This window comes from Sus scrofa, chromosome 15, assembly GCF_000003025.6.
Source record: "Sus scrofa isolate TJ Tabasco breed Duroc chromosome 15, Sscrofa11.1, whole genome shotgun sequence".
NCBI classification, from domain to species: Eukaryota; Metazoa; Chordata; class Mammalia; order Artiodactyla; family Suidae; genus Sus; species Sus scrofa.
Window position 1 is genome coordinate 24,841,196 of NC_010457.5, and position 26,697 is coordinate 24,867,892.

A 26,697-nucleotide genomic window follows, 5' to 3' on the forward strand; every position below is an offset into this window, starting at 1 on the left:
CATCCCTACTGGTTTGGTAATAGATTCAACAGAAAATTAACTTCGAGAAAGACTTATTGGTCAAATTGTCCCACAGAAAGTTAAAGGTTACACCTCTTCCCCAAAGTGGCAGGAGAGAACATCCACTTCCTAACGCTCCCTCAGCTACTGCCCCTGCTCTTTACATCTGCTCGTCTGAAATGATCGCCAAAGATCACCGGGATGGTGAGTGGCAGTCACGTAGTGAACCCAAGCACTCTGACTCCAGCCTCTAATTCTTAACTACCAAAGTAGCACACTACGCCAAACAGTATCTATTTTCAGGTACATTTCCTTCATTACTAATAAAGCTGAACTATTTTTCATGTTAGCTATTTCCTCTATCAGCAGAATTTATTTTTTATACTAGTTATAAGAACTTTTCATAAAGTCAAGCTAATAACTTTTTAATTTTTTTATAGTTTATTCCCCCCTGCAGCATGGGGAAGTTCCAAAGCCAGGGACTGAACCCATACCACAGCAGTGACCCCAGTCACAGCAGGGACAACACCAGACCCTTAACCTATTATATATATCTCCTGTTTATGTGGTCAAATCTATCATTTCTACCTGCTTTATGGCTTCTGCCTTCAAGGTCATGCTTGGAAAGCTCTTCTCCCAAGATTAGAAAACTATTGAGCTACATTTTACTTAATTTTTTTTTTCTTTTTCAGCCGCACCCACAGCGTACGAAAGTTCCTGGGCCAGGGATCACATCTGAGCCACAGCTGCGACCCACATCACAGCTGCAGCAACACCAGATCCTTAACCCATGGTGCTGGGCTGGGGATTGAACCTGTGCCTCTTCAGCGACCTGAACTGCTGTAGTCAGGTCCTTAACTACCTGCATCACAGTGGGAACTCCTAAACAACTTTTTTTTCACATTTAATTCATTCAGAATTTATTTTGAAATAGAGACTGAAATAAGAATTTAAATTTTGGAATTCCTTTGTGGCCTACAGCATAACTATGCAGGCCTGTCACTGTTTCAGCTCTGGTTTGAAATCTGGCCCTGGAGCTTCCACTTGAGGTCAACCAATTTAATATAAGAAAAAGAAAAAGAACTGAATTTTATTTTCCTGAATGTTTTGGCAAAAGGCCAAACATTATTTTTCTGGATAATCCATTCTTTTCCCCACTTATATGAGATATTAAACTTTTATCATACTGTGAAATATTTTTTTTCAGCTGTTTTTTTTTATTTCCCCATTTTTTTCATGTTTTTGTTTTGTTTTGTTTAGGGCCGCACCCAAGGCATATAGAAATTTCAAAGCTAGGAGTCGAATAGGAGCTACAGCTGCCAGCCTAAGCCACAGCCACAGCCACAGCAACGCCAGGTCCAAGCTGCGTCTGCGACCTACACCACAGCTCGCAGCAACATTGGATCCTTAACCCACTGAGCGAGGCCAGGGATCGAACCTGAATCCTTATGGATACTAGTCAGATTCGTTTCCCCTGCACTATGATGGGAATTCTGATTTCCCAGTCTTTTCTATGGAGCTGTTAATTCCTATATCAAGACCATTCTATTATACTCAGTATAGTTCTCTGATTAACAAACAGTTGTTAAGTGCCAACTGCTATAATAATATGATAGTAATTGAAGAAATAAATTGTTTTTTCAAATAACAGCAATCGGTCTTATGAATTCACAATATGGAAAGACACTAAATCTAACCAATAGTATAGACTTAAACACAGAAAACAAGTCTAAGATTACATAACAAGGTTATTTAAAATCCTATTAAGTTGGAAGGTATGTCAGAAACTCACTTTAGCCACATTATCATTTAAAAATGAATTCCTGACACATGTGACTATAATAACTCAATAAAACGTCTGTCCAAAAAAATGTAAGGCTTCCTAACATGGACCTTATGAACCTTAGAGTTCTCCTTAACCAGTGCACATGAAAAATTAGGAAGTAGGTGTGATTTTGTGCTATTTAGAGTCACTGACCACAAAGGTATATCTGAGGCATAATGCCTTCAGCTGCTCAGATGTCTCAAAATCTTCATCCTGCCTCCACATAGTCTGTAAGTGTACATAAAAGTAGAATTAGAGTGACATCTAATGGTCACAAAACATGTCACATAGCATTTCTCAAAATAAAACTAGAAGCATATTCCAAGTTGAAAGGCTAAATCAGGCAGGTTTTCAATTGCACACACTAGGCTCCTATTTGAAATCCCATGACTTGGTTGGCCCGGAGTGACCTGTATGACTCAGAAACCATGCTGCATATTATACAAACATCTCACTTCATTATTCCACATTAGTTCTACCAGGCCCACTTCTCTCAAACTATCAGCTCAAATGATGCTGATAAGAGTGAGTAGGTTATTAAATGAGTAATAACCTGTCAATCACTTAAAATAATATCCTCAGCAGAATTCTGAGCATAACTTCTGGAAAGAACTATTTGCATTCTGAACATTTGGAAAGCAGATATCTGCTGCCCTCAGTCAACGGATGTGAATGTACATCATTCTCATCCTCCTCTGAATAATTATCAGGTAGTGTAAAGAGCACCAAGGGTATCATTTACTTTGCTGTAAGTTTATCCAAATATAATCAGCCAGGCATCACCATACCAGCTGAAAAAGCCAGTGCCCCTCCAGCTATACATGGCACATGCACTCTTTCTTACCGATTCCAGCTGCTTTCAGGGTGCTGTCTTCTTTTAAAAGGAGTTTGTCATCATCTTCCAAACTTAACACAAGTTCGTTTGTCTAGAAAAAAAGAAAATCTGCGTTTTACTAGTACTTATATGTGTTTCATATTTGGTAAGATTCCTCAAGGACACTGAATTGTGACTTAGGGTCACAGCAATGCTCTCAGTCACATTCTGCCCATCCCTGTAGGGAGAGAAGTGAACAGATACACAGTGAGTACCTACTAAATGTACACACACTGAGAAGACAGTGCTGTAGCGTGGAGCTTTGGAGCTGGAGCTGGGTTAAAATTTAGGTTCCAACAATATCCAGCTGTGTAGTCTCAACAAACTACATAACCTCTTTTAGATTCAGTGTGCTCATTTATTTAAAGGGGGGGGGGATTTGCATCTTATTGCCCTGTGGTGAGGGTGAAAAGAGATGAAGCATATAAAACCCTCGGCACAGTATCAGTCACAGAGGGAGCACTACCTTAGCTGTCATTGTTCTGTTATCATCACATCATCATCATCTCATCCTCATAATAATCCAGGAAGAATTAGAGAGGCTAAGATACAGGCCTAGAGTACATGGCTAGTCAGCCAGGGTACCGAGGTTCCAGCTCTGAACTGTCTGACTTCTGAGAGAAGCAAGTTTGCCTGGACAGCTTGAGGATGGCATACCTAAAAGCATTGCCTTAGCTAACACACACTTGGTCCCATGTCATGTTAACTGACATTTCTCATGGGATTTGGGGTAGGGGTAGATGAGTTTGCTTGTCAATGCTCTTCACAAACACAATTAAATATCATAAATACAAAAGGGCTGCTATCTTCCCCTGAGCAGCACCTAGCAATGAGGACTAGTTGGGCACCCAGTCCCACCCATCAACCAGAACAAGTCCTTTTAGCAACAGATTCTCTTTCTGGAATATGGCTGAGAGGGAGGCTCAACAGAAGGCAGCTCCATGGTCCACAACTTCACTCACTAGAGAGTGCAGGGGCTAGAACTCCAAAGCACACAGATTAAAAAGGAAAAAAAAAATTTACTAAAAAAAAAAAATCATTTTAGGAGTTCCCTCTGTGGCACAGAGGGCTAATGATCCGGCTGTCTCTGTGGAGTCATTGGTTTGATCCCCAGCTTGACACAGTGGCGTAGGCTGCAGCTCTGGTTTGAATTCCACACCTGGCCCAGGAACTTCCATATGCCACAGAGGTGGCAAAAAAAAAAAAAAAAAAAAAAAAAAAAAAAAATCGTTTTAGAATAGGTAATACTCACAATGTAAAATTCCCTAGGTAGGAGTTCCCATTGTGGCTCAGCGATAACAAACCCAACTAGTATCCATGAGGATATGGGTTTGATACCTGGCCTCGCTCAGTGGGTTAAGGACCTGGTGTTGCCATGAGCTGAGGTGTAGGTCAAAGATATGGCTCACATCTGATGTTGCTGTGGCTGTGGTGTAGGCCAGCAGCTACAGCTCCGATTCAACCCCAAGCCTGGGAACTTTCATATGCTGCAGCTGCAGCCCTAAAAAGACACACACAAAAAAATTCTCTAAGTACACATGGACAGAGTGAGAAGTCAGTCAGTCTCCTCTCAACTCCATCCATCAGCTCTCTAGTTCTGCTGAGAACTTATATTAATTTCGTGTATTCTCCCAGAGGTCGTCTCTGTATGTGTACATGCAGGCAGGGATTATATGTAAACTTTTTCACACAAATCATTACATAGTATATGCTGTGTTGCAACACCTTACATTTTTCTCTTAAAATATATTTTAAAATCACTCAAAATCAGTTTAAGACCTGCCTCACAATTTATTAAGGTTGTAGCACGTTCCAGTGAAGGGATTCTTTCTCCCTCTCTCACTCTTTCTCTCCCCATATAGATGAATATTTAGGCTGCTTCCATATCTCTTCCTACCATAAACATCCTGCAACAAATATCCTTGTATATGTATCATTTTACATATGTAAAAGTTTTATCTGCAAGATAAATTCCTAGAAGTCAAACTGTTGGGTCAGAGAGTAAATGCAATTTTTATTTTGCCAGATACTGCCAAATGACTCTCCAAAGCAGCAGTATCCATTTATACCAACGCAACCCATCACTGTTTCCCATACCCTCTCTGACACAGCGTTATCAAAATCTTTCCATCTCTGCCAGTCTAGCAGATATAGATGAATAGAGTCTTAATTTGTATTTATTTATTTGAGTAAAGTTGTATTTTCTATTTTTTAATGGACTTGTAGGATAATTTTTTAAATGGAATTGTAGAATATCATCATATTCTAAGAAAATTAGGCCTTTTCTATAAGTTAGAGCATTTTCTCCCAGTTATCCTTCATTGCTCATTTTTCTTTTCTTGTGTGTGTGTGTGTGTGTGTGTGTGTGCGCGCGCGCGCGCGCTTTTTTAGGGTCATACCTGCAGCATATGGAAGTTCCCTGGCTAGGGTCTAATCGAAGCTACAGCTGCCAGCCTATGCCACAGCCACAGCAACACCAGATCTGAGCCACATCTGCAACCTATACAACAGTTCATGCCAGTGCCGGATCCTTTAACCCACTGAGCAAGGCCAGGGATAGAACCCACATCCTCATAGTTACTAGTTGGGCTCATTACCGCTAAGCCGCAATGGGGACTTCCCATTTTTCTTATCGTGGTTTTTTTTTTTTTTTTTTAAGGTGGTAACCTTCTGAATTAAATAAATGCATCAATCTTTTACTTTTCCAGCCTACTTAGACTAAGATTATTTTTTAAGTTTCATGTTTACATCAAAAAAAAAATTTTTTTTCTTTCTTTTTTGGGCCACACCCACAATATATGGAAGTTCCCAGGCCAGGGATCAAGTCTGAGCTGTAGTTTCTACCTACACCACAGCTGCAGCAATACCAGATCTTTAACCCACTGTCCTGGGCTGGGGATTGAACCTGTGCCTTCACAGCAACCCGAGCTGCTGCAGTTGGATCCTTAACCCACAGCACCACACAGGAATTCCTACATCAAATATTTTAATTAACTTCATCTTTTAAACTTTTAATCACAGAAAATTTCAAACATACAATGTATGCAGAACAGTACAATGAACTCTCCATGTACCCATCACCCAGCTTGAACAAATTATCCACTCGTGTTAATTTATTTCATCTCTTTCCTCATCTATGGGTTTCATTTTCACCCTTAAGTCATTAATCCAATGGGTATTTGTTCTGGCATAAAGAAAAAGATATGGATTCAATTTAACTGTTTCTAGTTGTCTCTCCAGTTGTTACAAAAACATTTATTAATTCTCCATAAATTTGAAATATAATATTTACTATATACTAAATTCCTATACAAAACTAGGTCTATTTCTGGACTTCTAATTCTGTGACACTGAAGTAATGGTTCATGTTACAGAACCACACTATTTTAATTACTAAGTTTTATATCTTAATATATGAGTTAGTCACTCTCATTTCTTTTCTTTCTTTTTTTTTTTTTTTTTTTTTTTTGTCTTTTTAGAGTTGCACCTGTGGCACATGAAAGTTCCCAGGCTAAGGGTCAAATTGGAGCTACAGCCACTGGCCTACAGCACAGCCACAATACCACCAGATCTGAGCCGCATCTGGAACCTACACCACACCTCACAGCAACGCTGTATTCTTAACCCACTAAGCAAGGCCAGAAATCAAACATGCATCCTCATGGATACTAGTCAGATTCGTTTCCACTGAGCCATGAAGGAACTCCAAGTCACTCTGATTTCTCTTTTTCCTGACTATTCTTGGTACTTATTTTTTGCATGTTACTTTTATAACCAGTTTCTGCAGCATGTATATGATTACAAATACATATATACACACAACTGTTATTATAATTTTATTGGGGTAGCATTAAATTTGTAAATTAAACACAAGAGAACTGACACCTTCATAAAGAAAATGCATAGATCTTAAGAGGAATTTAGTTTAATGAGTCAGGACAACTGAATACCCTCACTGGCATTTTAATGTTTTCTTCTTAAAGATCTTGCACATTTCTTAAAAGTTTATTCCAGAGTGTGATTTCTTCCTTTCATAATCTTTCAATAAGGACAGCTATCTGGTTGCTGAACTCACAAAATACAAACAGAAATTAGGGGTTTTATTTCAAATCTTTTTGATAGGAATTATTTTGACTTTACAAGTAGCCTACTGATTACATTGATAATATACACACACATACACAAATACATTCTCTTGATAAACATAAATCATATCATGGTAATTATTTGCACTGTACATACTATTGATTCATTCAATAAATACTGAGCTCATTGTCCAAACAGGAGGCTCTGGTAGGAAGGTATCTAGTCACCTTTTTATTGTGGTGATGGCAAAAAATTTCTGTGGATACCTGGTAACTGTCATTGAGAAAGTCTTTAAACCTAGAAGATTGGGGAAATGGGCAAAGTGTCTTTTATGAACAAGTTTTTTTGTTTGTTTGTTTTTTGCTTTTTAGGGCCACACTTGCGGCATATGGAGGTTCCCACTCGGGGTCCAATTGGAGCTACAGCTGCTGGCCTACACCACAGCCAGCAACACAGGATCCGAACCACACCTGCAACCTACACCACAGCTCAAAGCAACACAGGATCCTTAACACACTGAGCAAGGCCAGGGATTGAACCTGAAACCTCATGGTCCTAGTTGGAGTTGTTTCCGCTGTGCCATGACGGGAACTCGTATGAACAAGTTTATTAAGACACAGGACTTATTTGGAGGTCTCTCCTTTGACTAAAGAAGGAGACTAATATTGTATCTGGGTTGGAAAACTTGCAGGCCCTGAAAATGAGTAGAATGCATACAGGGAAATGAGAAAAATGTCTGGTAGCTGGAAAAGGCACAGATGAGGACATATGGGTAAAATCAATATATTTTTACAGATATAGTCTTCAAACTATATCTGTAAAAATATATTGATCCCTTTCCTTATACAAGTTAAAGAGGGAGTTCCCGTTGTGGCGCAGTGGTTAACGAATCCGACTAGGAACCATGAGGTTGCGGGTTCAGTCCCTGCCCTTGCTCAGTGGGTTAACGATCCGGTGTTGCCGTGAGCTGTGGTGTAGTTTGCAGACGCGGCTCGGATCCCGCGTTGCTGTGGCTCTGGCATAGGCTGGCGGCTACAGCTCTGATTCGACCCCTAGCCTGGGAACCTCCATATGCCGTGGGAGCAGCCCAAAGAAATAGCAAAAAGACAAAAAAAAAAAAAAAGTTAAAGAGGAAACTGGAAGAACCATCCCAGGGGTATGCAGTCTATATTTAACTAGAATTGTTGTGGTTTAGAAGAAAGTTCAAACATTCTGTGATTTAATTGTTGTGATTTAATTTGTTTTGGAAATCCTCCTTTAAGTAAATACATTGTTCAGTAGAAAAACAGGCTCTAATTTTACAATGCTAATATGCCAAGCTGGAACATATGTTTTAAATATAAGACACAGTTCTAAGATATTTCCAACTATAACAGGAAAATTTCCTAATTTTTAAAAATGTCATAATACTGATTACTTGAATATTATGAACTGGGTTCATTAGGATAAAGGAATAATTTACTTATTATTCCTTCTAGGAAACATTAGCATATGAACAAGGCCAAAGATGTAAAAATGCAACACTGAATAGAGAAGGACAACCTTTTCAAAGTGCATAGTTTTTCATTTCAACTTCATTTTATATATTTCCCTTCTACATTAAGACCAAGCTTCCTATGCTCTACATTTTAGGGACAATGTAAACACTACTGGTTTGGAGAAGAGAAGATGGATGAAGTCTGCAGCTAGATACAATTCTAGTGTATACACAAAGTACAAATACCACACCACACCCCCCTCCTGCACCCTAAGAACTAAAACTAAATTTTAAAGTGTTTGACAATGGATATTATCAAATTTGTATATATAAAATCCTTGGTATTTAAAAAAAAAAAAAAAGAAAGTTACTGAAAAGAACCGGCTTTGTTTTAGCACAGGGAAACTGATTCCAAATTTCTGACTTCAGACTATAAGAAAGTAGATGTGTATTGTTTTGAGCTACAGGAAAAAAAAAGTATTAGCTCATAGTCAACAGACAAACCCTCATGCTATCTTTTTTATGATCTTTTGGTATATTTATTTGAAAGCTGATTGGGTTTATGGAGGGCCTCTATGACTAGAGAAGAGAATGAAATTAAATGAATTCATAAAGAAATATTTCTTTAAAAATTGTTATGGAAACACTCTTATGAATGAGGTATTGTGCTAGCCATGGGGGATATGAAGATAAGATACATTCCTTGTCCTTGAGTAGTCTGTATATAGAAAAGACTACTGCTTTAATGAGTCTATATAAGGTCACTTAGATTCAAGAAAAAAAGTTCACTCTAATCTATCTGTATGAGAAGCAAACCTTTGTTTGTGGGAGTTCCCATTATGGCTCAGCAGTAACGAACGTGAATAGTGTCCATGAGGACGCAGGTGACATCCCTGGCCTCACTCAGTGTTAAGGATCCGGCATTGCCATGAGCTGTGGTGTAGGTTGCAAACATGGCTCAGATCTCACTTTGCTGTGGCTGTGGTGTAGGCTGGCAGCTGCAGCTCCGATTTGACCCCTAGGCCTAGGAACTTCCATATGCTGTAGGCATGGCCCTAAAGGGAAAAAAAAAAAAAAAAAAGACAAAAACCAAAAAATGAAACAAAAAACCTTTGGTTGTGGCTTCATAAAAACATTACTCCAAAACAGTAAGAAAATAGAAATGTAAACATACTATAAACACATTACTTGGGGCAGGCAAGACAACATAAGGACTGCCCTCTGTCGAACCAGTAGACTTGTTCCCGAGAGCCACAGTCCTGGGCCTTCTCTTACACACACAGGAGTCAAATCAGAAAAAAATATTATTTTCATTTGCTTTTGGCTCTCTTCTTTTCATACAGAATTAAGAAAATCAAAGAAATCTGACTGCCAGATAATATGTGACTACCTTTATATGTAGTCAATTTACAAAGTTTTATAATTATTTTATGTTATACATTTGCTTGATATATAACATGTCTGCTTTTTAAAAATTAACACTTTTTTGAAAGGATCTACTACTAACCTGGATATGACTTGGAAGTTTATTTTTCCATTAATGGAAAAGTAGGACTGTAAAAAGGGTACCCACAAAATAAAAAATGCTATTATAATGGAAAATAGTTTAGAAGTACATGTGATCATTTATTCACTAAGTCAACAGAAACTGATTACTTGCTATGTGCCAGATACTGTATATATGAAACGTACCTTTGATTTATGTGCTTGATGAACAATCTTTAGTTTATCTGAAAGAAAAAAAAAGTTGTCTTTTTACTAAAAGTATTCTAAAACTTCATTTCAAACTATTAAAGTGAGATGGGGGGAGGTAGCAGCTATGAAGTCCTTGCCTTATGATCAGGTTCTCTTAAAAACTAGTACACAGTAAAATTTAATTTGCATACCATTAAAATTAAAGATCACTGTAAAAAGATATTTAAAAGCCTTGGACTTTATACAAATAACAAATGCTGGAGAGGTGTGGAGAAAAGGGAACCCTCCTACACTGTTGGTGGGAATGTAAATTGGTACAACCACTATGGAAAACAGTATGGAGGTACCTCAGAAAACTAAATATAGGGAGTTCCATTGTGGCTCAGCAGTTAATGAACCCAACTAGCATCATGAGGACATGGGTTCGATCCCCGGCCTTGCTACATGGGTTAAGGATCCACACTGCCATGAGCTGCAGTGTAGGTCCCAGATGTGTCTCGGATCCAGTGTAGATGTGGCATAGGCCAGTGGCTGCAGCTCTATTTCGACCCCTAGCCTGGGACCTTCCATATGCCATGGGTGCGGCCCCCCCAAAAAAAAAGAAAGAAAAAGAAAACTAAATATAGAACTACCATATGACCCAGCAACCCCACTCTTGGGCATATATCCAGACAAAACTTTCCTTGAAAAAGACACATGCACCATATGTTCACTGCAGCACTATTTACAATAGCCAAGAAGTAGAAACAACCTAAATGTCCATCAACAGATGAATGGATTAAGACAATGGAATACTACTCAGCCATAAAAAAGAACAAAACAATGCCATCTGCAGCAACATGGATGGAATGAGAGACTCATACTAAGTGAAGTCAGAAAGAGAAAGACAAATACCATATGATTTCACTTATATCTCGAATCTAACAATGGCACCAATAATCCTTCCCACAGAAAAGAAACTCATGGACTTAGAGAACAGACATCTAGTTGTCAAGAGGGAGGGGGAAGAAGTGGGATGGACTGGGAATCTGGGGTTAATAGATGTAAACTACTACTGCCTTTGGAATGGATAAGCAATGAAATCCTGTTGGGTAGCACTGGGAACTATATCTAGTCATTTGTGATGGAGCATGATGGAGGATAATATGAGAAGAAGAATGTATATATGTATGTATGACTAGGTCACTTTGCCTTACAGTAGAAAATTGACAGAAAACTGAAAACCAACTATAAGAGAAAACATAAAAATCATAAATAAATAAATATATAAAGAAAAAATTCCTGCATATTCAAAATAAATAAGTAAATAGGTCAGAACAAAATGAAAAAAAAATTAAAGCCTTGGACTTTTAACACACACAATTATGTTTGTACCATAACCTGAAGTCAACTCAGCACATTTTCTCTTAGAAAGAAGACAGGTGGGAGTTCCCTGGTGGCTCAGTGGGTTAAAGATCTAGTGTTGTCACTGCTGTGGCTCAGGTTCAATCCCTGGGAACTTACATATGCAGTACAGTGGCCAAAGGGGAAAAAAAAGAAAGAAGACAGGTAAACTACATCATTCTGTTCGTTGGCCTCAATAAATGCTCGGGTTAGCAAATAATGTGAAAAAAAAAAGTTTGTCTTAAGATAGATATTAAGAAAATCAGTTCCAAAAAATCTACTAATCTCTCAGAATAAATTCAGTGATAGGAGGTCAAATGATCACACCAAGAAGTTGTTACCACTCTCTGCATTCAAGCACTATCAAGGATAACTGGTAATACGAGCAAGGCTGCAAATACCCAAAGACTACCAATATTTTACCTCCTGGTTTTCAAATTCTAAACAGATATATACCATCTAATTTGCTTTATTCAATCCCTCATGACTTAATTTGTTTACTTTTCTCTTTCCTTTTCTTTTCTTGTCTGCCCCTGGCATACGGAGTTCCAGGGCCTAGAATCAGATCAGAGCCATAGTTGCAACCTACATTGCACTGTGGCAATGCCAGATCCTTTAACCCACTATGCTGGGCTGGGGATCGAACCTGTGTCCTGGCACTGCAGAAGCACTGCATCCTGTTGTATCACAGCAGGAACTCCTAATTTGTTTATCTTTAAGTCAGGCTACACTGCGCTTTTCCAATAAGTAGTTTCTCTACATTGGGTGTTTCTAACTCTGCAATAATCAGCTCTTAATTATATAACAGGCATAGCATTCAACAGGTTTAAATTCAGAACGTTTCCAATTTTACACTCAGTTTTATTTAACTATTCAATTAACATATTATGATTACATGCATTATTATATTGAATAAACACTTAACCTTAAACTAAAATTATTTCTATCAATCATGCTGTTTGATTCAACAAGGAATTCCAACAGTGAAATGAAATGAAAGGATCTATTTTAAAAAAAAAGAAAAAAGAAAGAAAGAAAAGGAAAAGAAAAAAAACAGGAGTTCCCATTATGGCTCATCAGAAATGAACCCAACTAGTATCTATGAGGATTCGGGTTCCACCCCTGGCCTCCAGCAGCACTGGATGCATAATCCACTGAGCGAGGCCAGGGATCAAACCTGCATTCTCATGGAGTCATCGGGTCCTTAACCAGTGAGCCACAATGGCAACTTTTTAGCAGAAAAAGAAATACTTTGAATAGAGATGTTCACCAGATTTTTCTAACAGAAATCGGCTAGACTTGGGAAGAAGGTAAAAAAGGAGAAATGACAAGCTAGCAAAAGGTAGTATATTAATATCCCCTCTTTATTAAATCATTTTGTACACTTAAAAAAAATCTTTACTATTAACAGAAACAGCTTCTGTGGGTCTTGTATCCTTAATGTAAATTCCTTGAGAAAAGTAACCTTATAAAAGTAAAAACCAGATTTTATGTTCACGGAGTATTTAATTTGGTCACATGTACATTGCTTAATCTAATCTCACATGACTTATGAAACAAACAGGATTAGCAGCCCCTCACTGCACAACAGCCAACATTTACTGCACACATGTACAATAAATACCTAGACAATATGGATTTAAGAATAAGACAACATCCCCTCTTCTTTAGGAACACAATGTCTGGTCAGGGTAAATCAATAATAGATGTAGATGCCAATTAATTGGGAGGCAAGGCTCTGAGAGAGAAATCTTACTTCTGCTGGCCTGGCAGAGAGCTGGACCTTTTATCCAATGGCATAGAGATGATAACTAACAAAAATGAAATCTGACTCTGGAGTTCCCGTGTGGTGCAGCGGAAACAAATCTGACTAGTAACCATGAGGTCACAGGTTCAATCTGGTCTCACTCAGGGGATAAAGAATCCGGTGTTTCTGTGAGCTGTGGGGCAGGTAGCAGATGTGGCTAGGATCCAGCATTACTGTGGCTGTGGTGTAGGCCAGCAGCTACAGCTCGATTAACCCCTAGCCTGGGAACCTCCATATGCTGCAAGTGCAGCCCTAAAAAGCAAAAAAAAAAAAAAAAAAAAAACCCACAAAATACAGAAAGAAAGCTGACTCTGTGTCCCTTCCACTCCCCAACACTCAATGTGTTCAGTCCCACTGAACATGTAGCAAGAAAAGGACAGGTGAAAAAGTAACATTTCAGCCCTCCGTATCAAACACAAATTGGCAGATTGTTAAAGAGACAAATGCATAGAGAGTCACCTGAAGTCTATCAAAACCATGGTGGTTCTCTAATTTCTTCATAGATAAACATTCATTTTTCTTGCTACTTCACCAGAGTAGTATAGAAATACTAAGGCAAAATGGTGTTAATTAGCTGGAATAATGTGAAAGGTACATTACCACCATGGAAAAAGAAAAAGAAGACGTACAAAATCAGCTAGAACACAAGGCTTAAAGTGGCAATAAATACACATCTATTGATAATTACCTTAAATGTCAATGTACTAAATGCTCCAATCGAAAGACACAGAGTAACAGAATGGATAATAAAACAAGAGCCTACAATATGCTGCCTACAAGAGACCTACTTTAGGGCGAAGGACACACATAGATTGAAAGTGAGGAGATGGGAAAAAAATTTCATGCAAACAAAAATGACAAGAAAGTAGGAGTAGCAATACTCATATCAGACAAAATAGACTTTACAACGAAGGCCATAATAAGTTCCGACTGTGGCACAATGGCATAAGGATCTGGTGTTGTCTCTGTGGCAGCAAGGGTTCAATCCCTGGCCTGACGTGCAGTGAGTTAAAAATCCAGCATTACCACATCTGTGGCATAGGTGATTCCTGGCCCAGGAACTTCCACATACCCTGGGTGTGGACAAAAAGAAAAAAACAAACGCCGTACAGAAAGAAGGACACTATATAAATGGATAAAAGGATCAATGCAAGAAGATATTATACTCATTAATATATATGCACCCAATATAGGAGTACCCAAATACTTAAAACAAATATTAACAGACATAAAGGAGAAATAGACAGGAATACATTATCTACCATCCTGATGATTAGCTATCAGATATTCTAAAGATTTCATGATCTAAAACTTATCTTTCAAAGTAACTTAAGTGGAACACAAGTTTGAACACACACCCATACCAGGCAAAAGGGGAAACTATACGTAGCTATGCTAATCTGTAAGTTGATTCAAGTTCAAGGTTATATTTCAAGGCATGATACTTTGAAAGTCATGAAAGCCAGAATTGAGAAGTTTAATACTACTTAATCATGCTTTTTATTCCTCTTACTCAATATTTCATATGCAAATTCTTTAAGTCCAATAAATCAAAGTTCCTTCCATCAGTGCCTTTTTAACTTTGGCTTGAATACCCCTTGTGACCTCACAATTAGTCTCTGGATATTAAAATGTATATATACAGCGACGATTGTGATTTCAAAGTATTTTAGGTCATAAGTTGCTCTACCAAATGGCAGCAGAATTAAAAGCCACTCCAAAAATGATCTAAGATAATAAAAAATTTATGCTTTAAAATATCTGCACCAATTAACAGAAATATTTATTAGATGCATTGGAATTCTCAAATGAAGTCTCAAATTCAAATTTTGCTGAGTGTCATTATGTTGAAGGTTAATAACTATACCATCTTTATAATGAATAATGAAACCCAGCTTCCTGCCTTATTACTGCATTTTAAAATCAACAATTGCAACATATAAAATTATTATATAACATGCTCATTACTGTCATTTAAAATGTTAAATCTCTTCTCTTAATTCCTAGTTTAATTCTTTTAATTTCTTTTAATTACTAATTGATTTAATGATCAATTTCTCCTTTTATGCCTACCTGATGAAGAAATTCATTTTAGACAGCTTGGCAAACATGTTATTCCTCACAAATAGGTCATTTCCCCACACAATTATAATTTAATGATATACTGGAATTCCTATATTTTCAAATAAACTTCCTTATTTTTATTTACAGATAGTAAACTCATTTTTTTGTTTGTTTGTTTGTTTTGTCTTTTTGCCATTTCTTGGGCTGCTCCTACAGCATATGGAGGTTCCCAGGCTAGGGGTCGAATCGGAGCTATTGCCACCAGCCTACACCAGACACAGCAACGCGGGATCCGAGCCACATCTGCAAGCTACACCACAGCTCACGGCAACGCTGGATCCTTAACCCACTGAGCAAGGCCAGGGATCAAACCCACAACCTCATGGTTCCTAGTAGGATTCATTAACCACTGAGCCACAACGGGAACTCCAGTAAAATCATTTTTGAAAACCAAATTTAAATTCATATCAAAATAAAACTAGTGTGGGAATTCCCACTGTGGCTCTGCAGTAATGAATCTAACTAGTATCTACGAGGATGTGGGTTCGATCCATGTGGGTTAAGGATCCAGCGTGGTGTGAACTATGTGTAGTTCACAGATGTGGCTCAGATCTGGCATTGCTGTGGCTGTGGTGTAGGCCCGCAGCTGTAGCTCTGATTTGACCCCTAGCCTGGGAACTTCCATATGCCATGGGTGCAGCCCTAAAAAGACATACATACATACATACATACACACATACATACATACATAAATCTAATGTGAAATTATATAGGAGTTCCCATTGTGGCTCATCGGGTTAAGAATCTGACTGGTATTTATGAGGATGCAGGTTCAATCTCTGGCCTCGATTGGTGGCTTAAAGATCCAAGGATCTGGCATTGCCACAAGCTGCAGTGTAGGTCACAAATGTGGTTTGGATCTAGCATTGCTGTGGCTGTGGTATAGGCTGGCAGCTACAGTTCTAATTCGACCTCTAGCCCAAGGAACTTCCATATGCCACGGGTGCAGCCATAAAAGAAAAAAAAACTTATATTAATATATGTCTTAAAAGAATAAGAGGAGTTCCTGTTGTGGTGCAGCAGAAACGAATCCAACTAGTATCCCTGAGGACTTGGGTTCGATCCCTGGCCTCACTCAGTGGGTCAGAGATCCTGCGTTGCTATGGTGGTGGTGTAGGCCGGTAGCTGTAGCTTTGATTTCAACTGCTAGCCTGGAAATTTCCATATGCTGTGGGTGTGGCCCTAAAAAGCAAAAAAAAAAAAGAATAAGAAAAATTAGGTACCATATTCATAATTTCTGAATGGTGGTGGCAGGCTGGTCTTCAAAGGGATATCTGTAAGAGAAAGATTAATTTTATTATAAAATATTCAAATAGTTATAATATTAAGTGAATTGGCATTTATTACACACTATCATCTACATACATTTAAAATACACAGTATACATGTGTGAGACATTGTTATATAGTTGATGCTTATTTAGCATATGAATCTGAGAACCCCTTGAGGGTCTTTGGTCAATAGTGTAAACCAATGATCTAAAACAATCTTATTACTTTTGCCAAAATTCAGATAACATGCCATATAACTAACTCGGCAAAGAAAACAAATTAGAGCAAAATTCTCTTTAAAACAGTGTTCCTGAAGACAAACACCATATGATATCACTTATTTGTGGAATCTAAAATATGGCACAAATAAGCCTATCTATAGAACAGAAACAGACTCATGGACATAGAGAACAGATTTGTGGTTGCCAAGGGGAAGGGGGAAGGAGTGGGATGGACAGGGAGTTTGGGGTTAGTAGATGCAAACTATTATATTTAGAATGGATAAGCAATCAGGCACTGCTGTACAACACAGGAAACTGTAATCACTTGGGACAGAAAATGATAGAAGATAATATGGGAAAAGAATGTATATATATGTGTGTGTGTGTGTGTGTATGTATATGTAACTGAGTCACTTTGCTGTACATCAGAAATTGACAGAACACTGTAAATTAACTATGATAAAAAAAATTTTTAATAAATAAAACAGGAATTCCTGTCGTGGTTCAGTGGTTAACGAATCCAACTAGGAACCATGAGGTTGCGGGTTCGATCCCTGGCCTTGCTCAGTGGGTTAAGGATCCTGCATTGCCGTGAGCTGTGGTGTAGGTCACAGACACAGCTCAGATACCGCGTTGCTGTGGCTCTGGTGTAGGCCAGCAGCTACAGCTTTGATTCGACCTCTAGCCTGGGAACCTCCATAAAAAGGCAGAAAGACAATTAATTAATTAATTAATTAATTTTTTTTAAAAAAAGTGTTCCTGGAGTTGCCATTGTGACTCAGAGGGTTAAGAACCCAGACAGTCTCCGTGAGAATGTGGGTTCCATCGCTGGTCTCGCTCAGTGGGTTAAGGATTCTGCGTTGATCCAAGTTGCAGTGTAGTTTGCAGGCGAGGCTTGGATCCCAGTGTTGCCATGGCAGTGTGGGCCTCAGCTACAGCTCCCATTTGACTCCAGGCCTGGGAACTTCCATATGCCAGAGGTGCGGCCATAAGAAGAAAAAAAAAAGTGTTCCAAACACTAGTATTAGTTTTAATTAATTATTAATTAAACCACACCCCCTACAAAGGCCAATTAAGTAATAAAATCAAAACTACGTATGCATATACCCTTTGAAATAGCAATTTCACTTGGACAATTTATCAGAGAGATATACTTTGCACACTCCTGTGTGTATGTATATGAAATAATATACATACAAAAGTACTAAATGCAGCATTGTTTGCAACAGAAAATGCATGGAAAAATCCAAATGTCCTTCAAAGGGGGCACTTGCTAAAATAAATTAAAATATGCCCAAACAATTAAACATATTTTTCAACTGTAAAATAGCAAAAGAGGAGGAGGAGGCTCTCTACTAATATAAGATCCTCAAGATATGTTAAGAGTAAAGAAAGCATAAAAACATTATTTTTAGTAAGCTACCTTTTGAGTAAAAAGAGGAAAAAATAAGAATGTATGTTTGCATTGGCTTATACTTTCATGAGATGGAGCATGGTGCAATGGTCAGACAGAGAACAGAAGTGAGAAGAAGGGAGTTCCCGTCGTGGCGAAGTGGTTAACGAATCCTACTAGGAACCATGAGGTTGCAGGTTCGATCCCTGGCCTTGCTCAGTGGGTCAAGGTTCCAGCGTTGCCGTGAGCTGTGGTGTAGTTTGCAGACGCAGCTCGGATCCTGCGTTGCTGTGGCCCTGGCGTAGGCTGGCAGCTGCAGCTCCGATTAGACCCCTAGCCTGGGAACCTCCATATGCCGCGGAAGCGGCCCAAGAAATGGCAAAAAGACAAAAAAAAAAAAAAAAAAAAAGAAGTGAGAAGAAGACTGTTCACTGTATTCCTTTCTATATTTTGATCTTAAAACCACAGGAATATGTTATCTATTAAAGAAAACAAAAAAAAAACCCACAAGCATCTGAGTTAGAATAAGTGTTTAAGTACATTTGCCTTTTAAAAGTTATATACATCTCAAAATTAAAATATAATTTTACTCATTTATGTTACAAGCATTTAAACTATATACTATCAAGTAGTCCAAGGACATGATAAATAAAAAGTTACTGAGACAAGTCCCCACCTCCCCCTTTTTTTTTTCTTTTTCTTTTTTTTTTTCTTTTTAAGACCACACCGGCAGCATGTGGAAGTTCCTGGACTAGAGGTCGAATTGGAGCTGTAGCTGAGGACTACGCCACAGCCAGGACAACACTGGATCCGAGCCGCATCTCATTGGTGACCTACACCAAGCTTGTGGCAACGCTGGATCCTTAACCCACTGAGCGAGGCCAGGGATCCAACCTGCATCCTCACAGCGACTACATCAGGTCCTTAACCGGCTGAGCCACAAGGGGAACTGCTAGTCCCCATTCTTGAGAATACATGCACCCATGAATCCTGAAACAAAGCCAGGACTATCGCCTCAGCTACCACATAGCAGGATCACCCAGTCCCACACCAGTAGCTCAGACTCACAGAAGGCCAGTCCCAGGCATATTAAAACACAAAACAAAAACCTGCTGAGATGATTCTTAGACAAACAAAATCACAGAAGGCCAAATAGATGACAGAGACTGAGAGATCAGGCAAACAGGAGTGGGCAGTGAGGTATGAGCAAGAGACTCATTATACTGGCTGCAGACAGTATAATGGTCTAATTGGTCGCCTAAAGATTTAAATGGAAATGCTAAAAGTCTGGGGGTTTAGGTGAGGGTTTTTTGCCTCTAAAGTACTGTGGACAAAAGGAAACCTGTCTGGATTCCAGATATGCCTGCCAGGCCCCAATGTGAAACTTCTGCCTTAGATTACCAGCGCACAGACCTTCATTTTATCCTTTTTCGTTTCTTACCCACTTTAGAATTACGAGCCAATGAAGTATTGATTAAACATAAGAAAGGAGAATTAAATCTGTTTAATTTATTGGCATTTTTATTTCCTGAACTAGACAACAAAACACTCTGAAGGCATAAGGTACAGAACAGATGGCTCCACAAAATTATCATTTAGAAATGTCTAGGGATGAAAAAAACAAATCACTGTCTTAGTTCAGTCAGGATTTCTGAGAGGAGAAAATGACAGAGACAAACAGAAGGACCTCTCCTCCTTCTCTTTTTTGATCTCAGCTCATTTCACCCCCACAAAGAAGCCTTCCCTGACAGCCCTGAGAAAAGAGGGGTTTCCTCTCATATTCCTCCCTTCATGACATTTTTTACAATTATAGTTTTATCTCTTTACTTATTTCTTTACATTTTTTTACTTATTTCTTTACTTCTTTACTTTTATCTCTTTACTTATCTCTTTACATTTTTTACAATTATAGTTTTATCTCTTTACTTATTTAGGTCTCTCTTCCCTACTAATTCATAAACTCCTTAAGATTAAGACACAACAGGAGTTCCCATTCTGGCTCAGAGGGTTAAGAGCCTGACACAGTCTCCATGAGGATGCGATTCAATCCCTGGCTTCACTCAGTGAGTTAAGGATCCGGTGTTGCTGCAAGCTAAGGAAGGCATAGGCTGCAGATTCGGCTTGGATCCCCCGTTACTGTGACTGATTCGACCCCTAGCCTGGGAACTTCCATGTGCAGCAGGTGCAGCCATGTAAAAAGGAAAAAAAAAAAAAATAAGACACAACGGCTTTTCTTCCCAAAACCTAGGACAGTGCCAGCACATGGCAGCTGCTCAAAACACACTACTGAGTAGCAAGACTTTGGTTTCTTTTTTAGTTACTATTATTCTAGATATAAATCCCTTGTTGGATATATGTTTTACAAACATTTTCTCCAAGTCTGTGGTTTGCCTTTTCATTTTTTTAACAGTGTATTTTAAAAAGCAGAAGTTTTTAATTTCCATGAAGCCCAACTTTTTTTTCCTTTACAATTTGTGTTCATTGTACTGTACTTTTACCAAAATCAGTTTCTAAGATTTTCTCCCGTGCCTTAAGAAGTTTTATAGCTTCAGCTTTTAAATTTGTCTTGAACAATTTCAAATTATTTTTGCATATGGTAGGAGGTAAGAGTTGAGGCCATTTGCATATGGATGTCCAATTATTCCAGGATATTTTTTTGGAAGGATTACCTTGTACCCCTCAAAGTGCCTTGGTCAAAAACCAATTAGACATATATGTGTAGGGCTATTTCTGGACTATTTTCATTGGTACATACGTCATCTATCCATACCACATTCACTGTCTTGTCTGATATAATTTTATAACAGTAAGTCATAAAGTCAGTGTAATTTCTCCAACTTTTTTTCTTTTTGTGAATTATCTTGACTACAGGTCTTTTTTACTTTCCTTATAATTTTTGAATAGGTTAGAATAACATTTCTAAACTTTAAAATAAATTTGACATTATCTGAAGAGAAAAAGAAAGCTTGCTGAGATTTTTGATTGGATTGGGATCTATACATTATTTTGAGAAGACACAACAACTTAACATTGAGTTTTCTGATCCATGAACACAATATATCTCTCCATTTATTTAGTTCTTTTAATATTTCTCTCAGTGATGTTTTAGAGTTTTCAGTGTAAAAGTCTTACAACTCTAGCAAATATATTCTAGTATTTCATATTTTTGATGCTATTACTTTTTCCATTTCCAACTATATATTGCTAGTAAACACAAATATTTTTTGTACATAGATCTTGTATCCTGCAGTCTTGCCAAACGCATCTTATTAGCTCTAGCAGTGGTGGAATAGACTCCACAGAATTTTATACATAGATAATCACATCATCTGTAATGATAATTTTTCTTCTTCCTTTCCAACACAGATGCAATTTATCACACTTTTTCATAAATATCCTTTATCATATAAAGGAAGTGCCCTTCTATTCCTACTTTACTGAGAGTGTCTAATAGAAATGGATTTGGGGGGAGTTCCCACTGTGGGAACCATGGGTTAAAGATCCAGCATTGCCACAGCTGTGGTGTAGGCCACAGTTGGCTCATATTCGATTCCCAGCCCAGGAACTTCCATACGCCATGGGTGTGACAAAGGAAAGAAAGGAAGGAAGGAAAGGACAGAGAGGAGGGAAGAAATGGATGTTGGGTTTAATTTTCATCTAATAAAATAACCATACGGTTTTCCTTCCTTAATCTATTAATATTATGAATTACACTGATTTGTGAATGGTAAACCATTCTTGCATCCCTAGGATAAATCCTACATGGGCTTGATGTATTATTCCATTTTAAATATTGTTGGATTCGATTTGCAATATTTGGTTAAGAATCTTTACAACTGGAGTTCCCATCGTGGCGCAGAGATTAACGAATCCGACTAGGAACCATGAGATTGCAGGTTCGATCCCTGGTCTTGCTCAGTGGGTTAAGATCCCACATTGCCGTGAACTGTGGTGTAGGTCGCAGATGCAGCTCGGATCCCGCGTTGCTGTGGCTCTGGCATAGGCTGGTGGCTACAGTTCCAATTAGACCCCTAGCCTGGGAACCTCCATATGCCGCAGAAGCAGCTCAAGAAAAGACAAAAAGACCAAAAAACAAAACAAAACAGAAAAAAAGAATCTTTACATCTCCATGCATGAAAATTATTGTTTGATAGCTTTTTTTTTCTTCTAATTACTTTTCTAGTTTTTGTATCAGGATAAGGATTGCCTCAGAGAATGGGTTGATAAACATTTCCTCCCCTTTCATTTTCTGGGAGAGTTTCTGTAGAATTGGGATTTTTTTTCTTCTTTAAATGAATGGTAGAATTTACCAGTTACGCCATCTGGGAACAGAGTTTTTTTTGTGGAAGTATATTTTAACTACTGTTCATTTTAAAATACATAATTATTCAGGTTGTTTGTTCTTAGTAAACTTTGGTAGCCTGGGTGGGTCTTTCAAGGAACTGTACACATTCCTAGGATAACACATTTATGGCATAAAATTGTTCAAAATATTCCTTTATTATTCTTTTAATATCTATAAAGAATCTGTAGTGATTAACAACTCTCACCCCGATACTGATAACTTGTGTCTTCTCTTTTTTTTTTTTTTTAATTTTTCTCTGATTAGTCTGGCTACAAGTGTTAAAAGGACAGGGAGCCGGACTGAAGGGGCTACCACCAGCCCAGGTGGGGATTACTGGAATATCAAAATAAAATAATGATACTAAAGAATTATAATTCTTATTGAATCAAATAAGAATCCACAAGTCCACAGTGACATAAACAAAAGATTTAAAAAATGGGGCAGGGGTACAGATTGAGGGGAAGGGTAGAAAGCTCTTCCTTAACCGTAGAAAAACAACTAATATATATAAAAGGAATGGTGGAATAAGAAAAATCACCATTTACCAATCATTATTAAAACACCTGATTTAGGCAAGAATCATCAAAGAACACTCAACTAGTAGATGAAATTTAAGAAGTAACAGGACATTCATAGTCTCAGACTATTCCCCTGCAAGTTACTTTTCAATCACAATCAAAATTTACAGTGGAAGAGTTCCCATCGGGGCGCAGCAGAAACGAATCCGACTAGGAACCATGAGATTGTGGGTTCAATCCCTGGCCTCACTCAGTGGGTTAAGGATCCGGCATTGCCGTGAGCTGTGGTGTAGGCCAGCAGCTGTAGCTCCAATTAGACCCCTAGCCTGGGAACCTCCATATGCCACGAGTGTAACCCTAAAAAAAAAAAAAAAAAAAAAAAAGAAAGAAAAAGAAAAAATATTTACAGTGGAGAAGCCTGGCAGACATCACCTTAACCAACCTCTTCAAGTCACCACTGCCAGTAATGGGGCCAGGTCGACAGCACGTGCCTCCTGATGTGATGCACTGGAAAGTCAGCATCACTTCTATGATTTCTCTGCCAAAATCTAACTGTGAGAAAACACTGGAAAGCCGTAACTGAGGGAGGCATTCTACATAATAACAGGACTGAACTACTCAAAACTGCCAATATGATGAAATATATTAACAGATTTCAGCATAAAGAAATTAATTCAGATTAAAGGAACTGAACTAACACATGACCTTGGGTTTGTTTGTTTTTTTATATATTACAAAGGACCTTATTGGGATAAGTAAAATCTCAATAAGGTCTGTAAATTAGATAATAGCATTGTTTCAACTTTAAATTCCTGATTTTCATCACTGTACTATAGTTATATAAATGAAGTCCTTGTTTTTAGAAAATACCTACTGAAATATTTAGAGGTTAAAGGGAATCATACCAGCAAATACTTCTAAATGGTTCAGAAAGAAAAAATGGTGGAGGGTGGGCAGGAAGAAAGGGGGGAGGAGGAGAAGAAAGAAAAACTAATGTAACAAAATGCTGACATTTGGAGAATCTGTATGAAGAGCACGCAGGAACTTTTGCAATTTTTTTGGTGTGAAATTATTTATTTATTTATTTTTGTCTTTTTGCCATTTCTTGGGCCGCTCCCGCAGCATATGGAGGTTCCCAGGCCAGGGGTCTAATCGGAGCTGTAGCCACCAGCCTACGCCAGAGCCACAGCAACGCAGGATCCGAGCCGCAACTGTGTCCCACACCACAGCTCACGGCAATGCCAGATCCTTAATCCACTGAGCAAGGCCAGGGATCGAATCCACAACCTCATGGTTCCTAGTCAGATTCGTTAACCACTGAGCCACGACGGGAACTCCCTGGTCTGAAATTATATCAATGTAAGAAAAAATGAAGTTGGATATAAAGTCAAAACTTGGATACATCTGTTAATACTCATGGAACTGTACACTAAGATCTGTACATTATACCACATATAAATTACACTTCAATTAAAACAATAAAAGCTTATTCTAGATGTTTCATCAAATGCTGATGATTGGAACACTTTAATAAACAAAGTTTAGGAACCCACCAAGGACCTATCAAAATGAAGCTGAGGTTCATGCCTGTTGTATTTTAAGTTTGAAATGATACTCTAGCACCAGTGAGGCATCATCACTCTGTGCCCACAACAACCAGCAGCTCTCATGATTTCCTGGCTATACAGACAGAGGCCTGCCACCTTCCTGCCACGCTCCCCACCAGGCCCTCTGCGTGCTCAGCTGGGTAACAGTACACTCGGGTAACAGTACACTCCCTTATTTTTTTTTTTTTTAATACACTCCCTTATTAAGCAGTCTCCAAATACATAAGCCAATTTGTTATGAGCAAACCTAGACCTTAAATTTTTTTTTATTTAAAAAAAAAGAAAAGGAGTTCCCGTCGTGGCGCAGTGGTTAACGAATCCGACTAGGAACCATGAGGTTGCGGGTTCGGTCCCTGCCCTTGCTCAGTGGGTTAACGATCTGGCGTTGCCGTGAGCTGTGGTGTAGGTTGCAGACGCAGCTCGGATCCCGAGTTGCTGTGGCTCTGGCGTAGGCCGGTGGCTACAGCTCCAATTCAACCCCTAGCCTGGGAACCTCCATATGCCGCGGGGAGCGGCCCAAGAAATAGTAACAACAACAACAACAACAACAATAACAACAACAACAAAAGACAAAAAAAAAAAAAAAAAAAGTGCAAAGCCAAACATGATGGTGACAGGCCCTGACCAGGGCACACACGTTGCTAAATGAGCCTTGGGGAGTTACTGCGCTGGTGCCAAGCCCAGAGCAGGAGCTAGCTTCGCACCTGGCTTAGGACACAGATTAAAAATCTTTCAAAGTGTTTGTAAAAGATTACTATCAATCTCGGGAGTTCCCGTCGTGGCACAGTGGTTACCGAATCTGACTAGGAACCATGAGGTTGCGGGTTCCGTCCCTGCCCTTGCTCAGTGGGTTAACGATCCAGCGTTGCTGTGAGCTGTGGTGTAGGTTGCAGACGCGGCTCGGATCCCGCGTTGCTGTGGCTCTGGCGGAGGCCGGTGGCTACAGCTCCGATTCGACCCCTAGTCTGGGCACCTCCATATGCCGCGGGAGCGGCCCAAGAAATAGCAACAAGACAAAAAAAAAAAGATTACTATCAATCTAATAGTCAACTTTCTTGAAATACTAATAAAACAAAGTGACTGAGACATTTCATACCTTGCTTAAGAAATACTATAAATTCCTTTACGGTTTGGTCCAAATGAACTCCATGATATACTACAGGTCTGAAATTGCGATGTTCAAATGAACGAATGAGACGAACTGTAATGGTCACTTCTTCAGAAGCCATGTGAAGAAATTCCTGTGATACGGGACACAAGAACAGTCTAAATAACATCAGCTTATAATTATCTACAAGCCTGAATTTCTGCCATCAGCTCTCAGGCAGCCAGCCCATCTCTCCCACACTGCACAGTTACTGACAGAGTCCCCAGATCCCGGGGCAACCACAAGGGGCCCAACGTCACTCCCACCTACCCACTGTGATCCTGGACACCTTTAACATAGTCACTGATGTTGTGACTGGCAGAAAATTGACAGGATACAGAAGATGAACACAACTGACACAGGGTGTGCATGCGTGCGTGCATGCCAGGGGAGAAGTGGGGTTGCACTCAACAGAGATAGTAGCATACGGCATACCCATGACTGCTACACCAGTGATCCCCTCGTCTGGCCCTGAGATGAAGTACATTTACATTAGCATCAACTATCAGGTCATGTTTTAATCTCACAAATGCTGCCAGATTTCAGGACTGATTTAATCACATGCCATGGTACCATCCATCTTTCATACTATTGTTTAATTTGAATGTTTTATTTCACTCTAAAACTATGTATTAGTCCTATGTACCAGGTGTTAATCTTATCGGATTTAATTCTATCACCAAACTATGAGGTATTATATTCACTTTGTCTTTCTTTTTAGGGCCGCATCCACGGCATATGGAGGTTCCCAGGCTAGGGATCCAATCATAGCTATAGCTGCTGGCCTACGCCAGAGCCACAGCAACGTGGGATCTGAACCATGTCTGCGACCTACACCATAGCTCACGGCAACACAGGGTCCTCAACCCACTGAGCGAGTCCAGGGATCGAACCCGCATCCTCATAGATGTTAGTTGGGTTCAT

General features: G+C 38.9%; 1 protein-coding gene across 4 annotated transcripts in view; it reads right to left on the minus strand.

Moving 5' to 3' along the window:
* C15H2orf76 (chromosome 15 C2orf76 homolog) overlaps positions 1–26,697 on the minus strand; it is a 60,056-nt gene that overhangs the window by 5,807 nt on the left and 27,552 nt on the right. For 3 of the 4 annotated variants that reach the window (XM_005671633.3, XM_003133285.4, XM_021074829.1), the window contains exons 3-6: positions 25,723–25,867; positions 16,495–16,545; positions 9,955–9,992; positions 2,670–2,751 (exon numbers count right to left, since the gene is read on the minus strand). In XM_005671633.3, the coding sequence (XP_005671690.1) occupies positions 2,670–2,751; positions 9,955–9,992; positions 16,495–16,545; positions 25,723–25,867 (316 nt within the window). Of the gene's footprint in view, positions 1–1,978; positions 2,054–2,669; positions 2,752–9,954; positions 9,993–16,494; positions 16,546–25,722; positions 25,868–26,697 lie in introns of all 4 variants that reach the window. The other variant, XR_001301352.2, reaches the window with a different exon arrangement.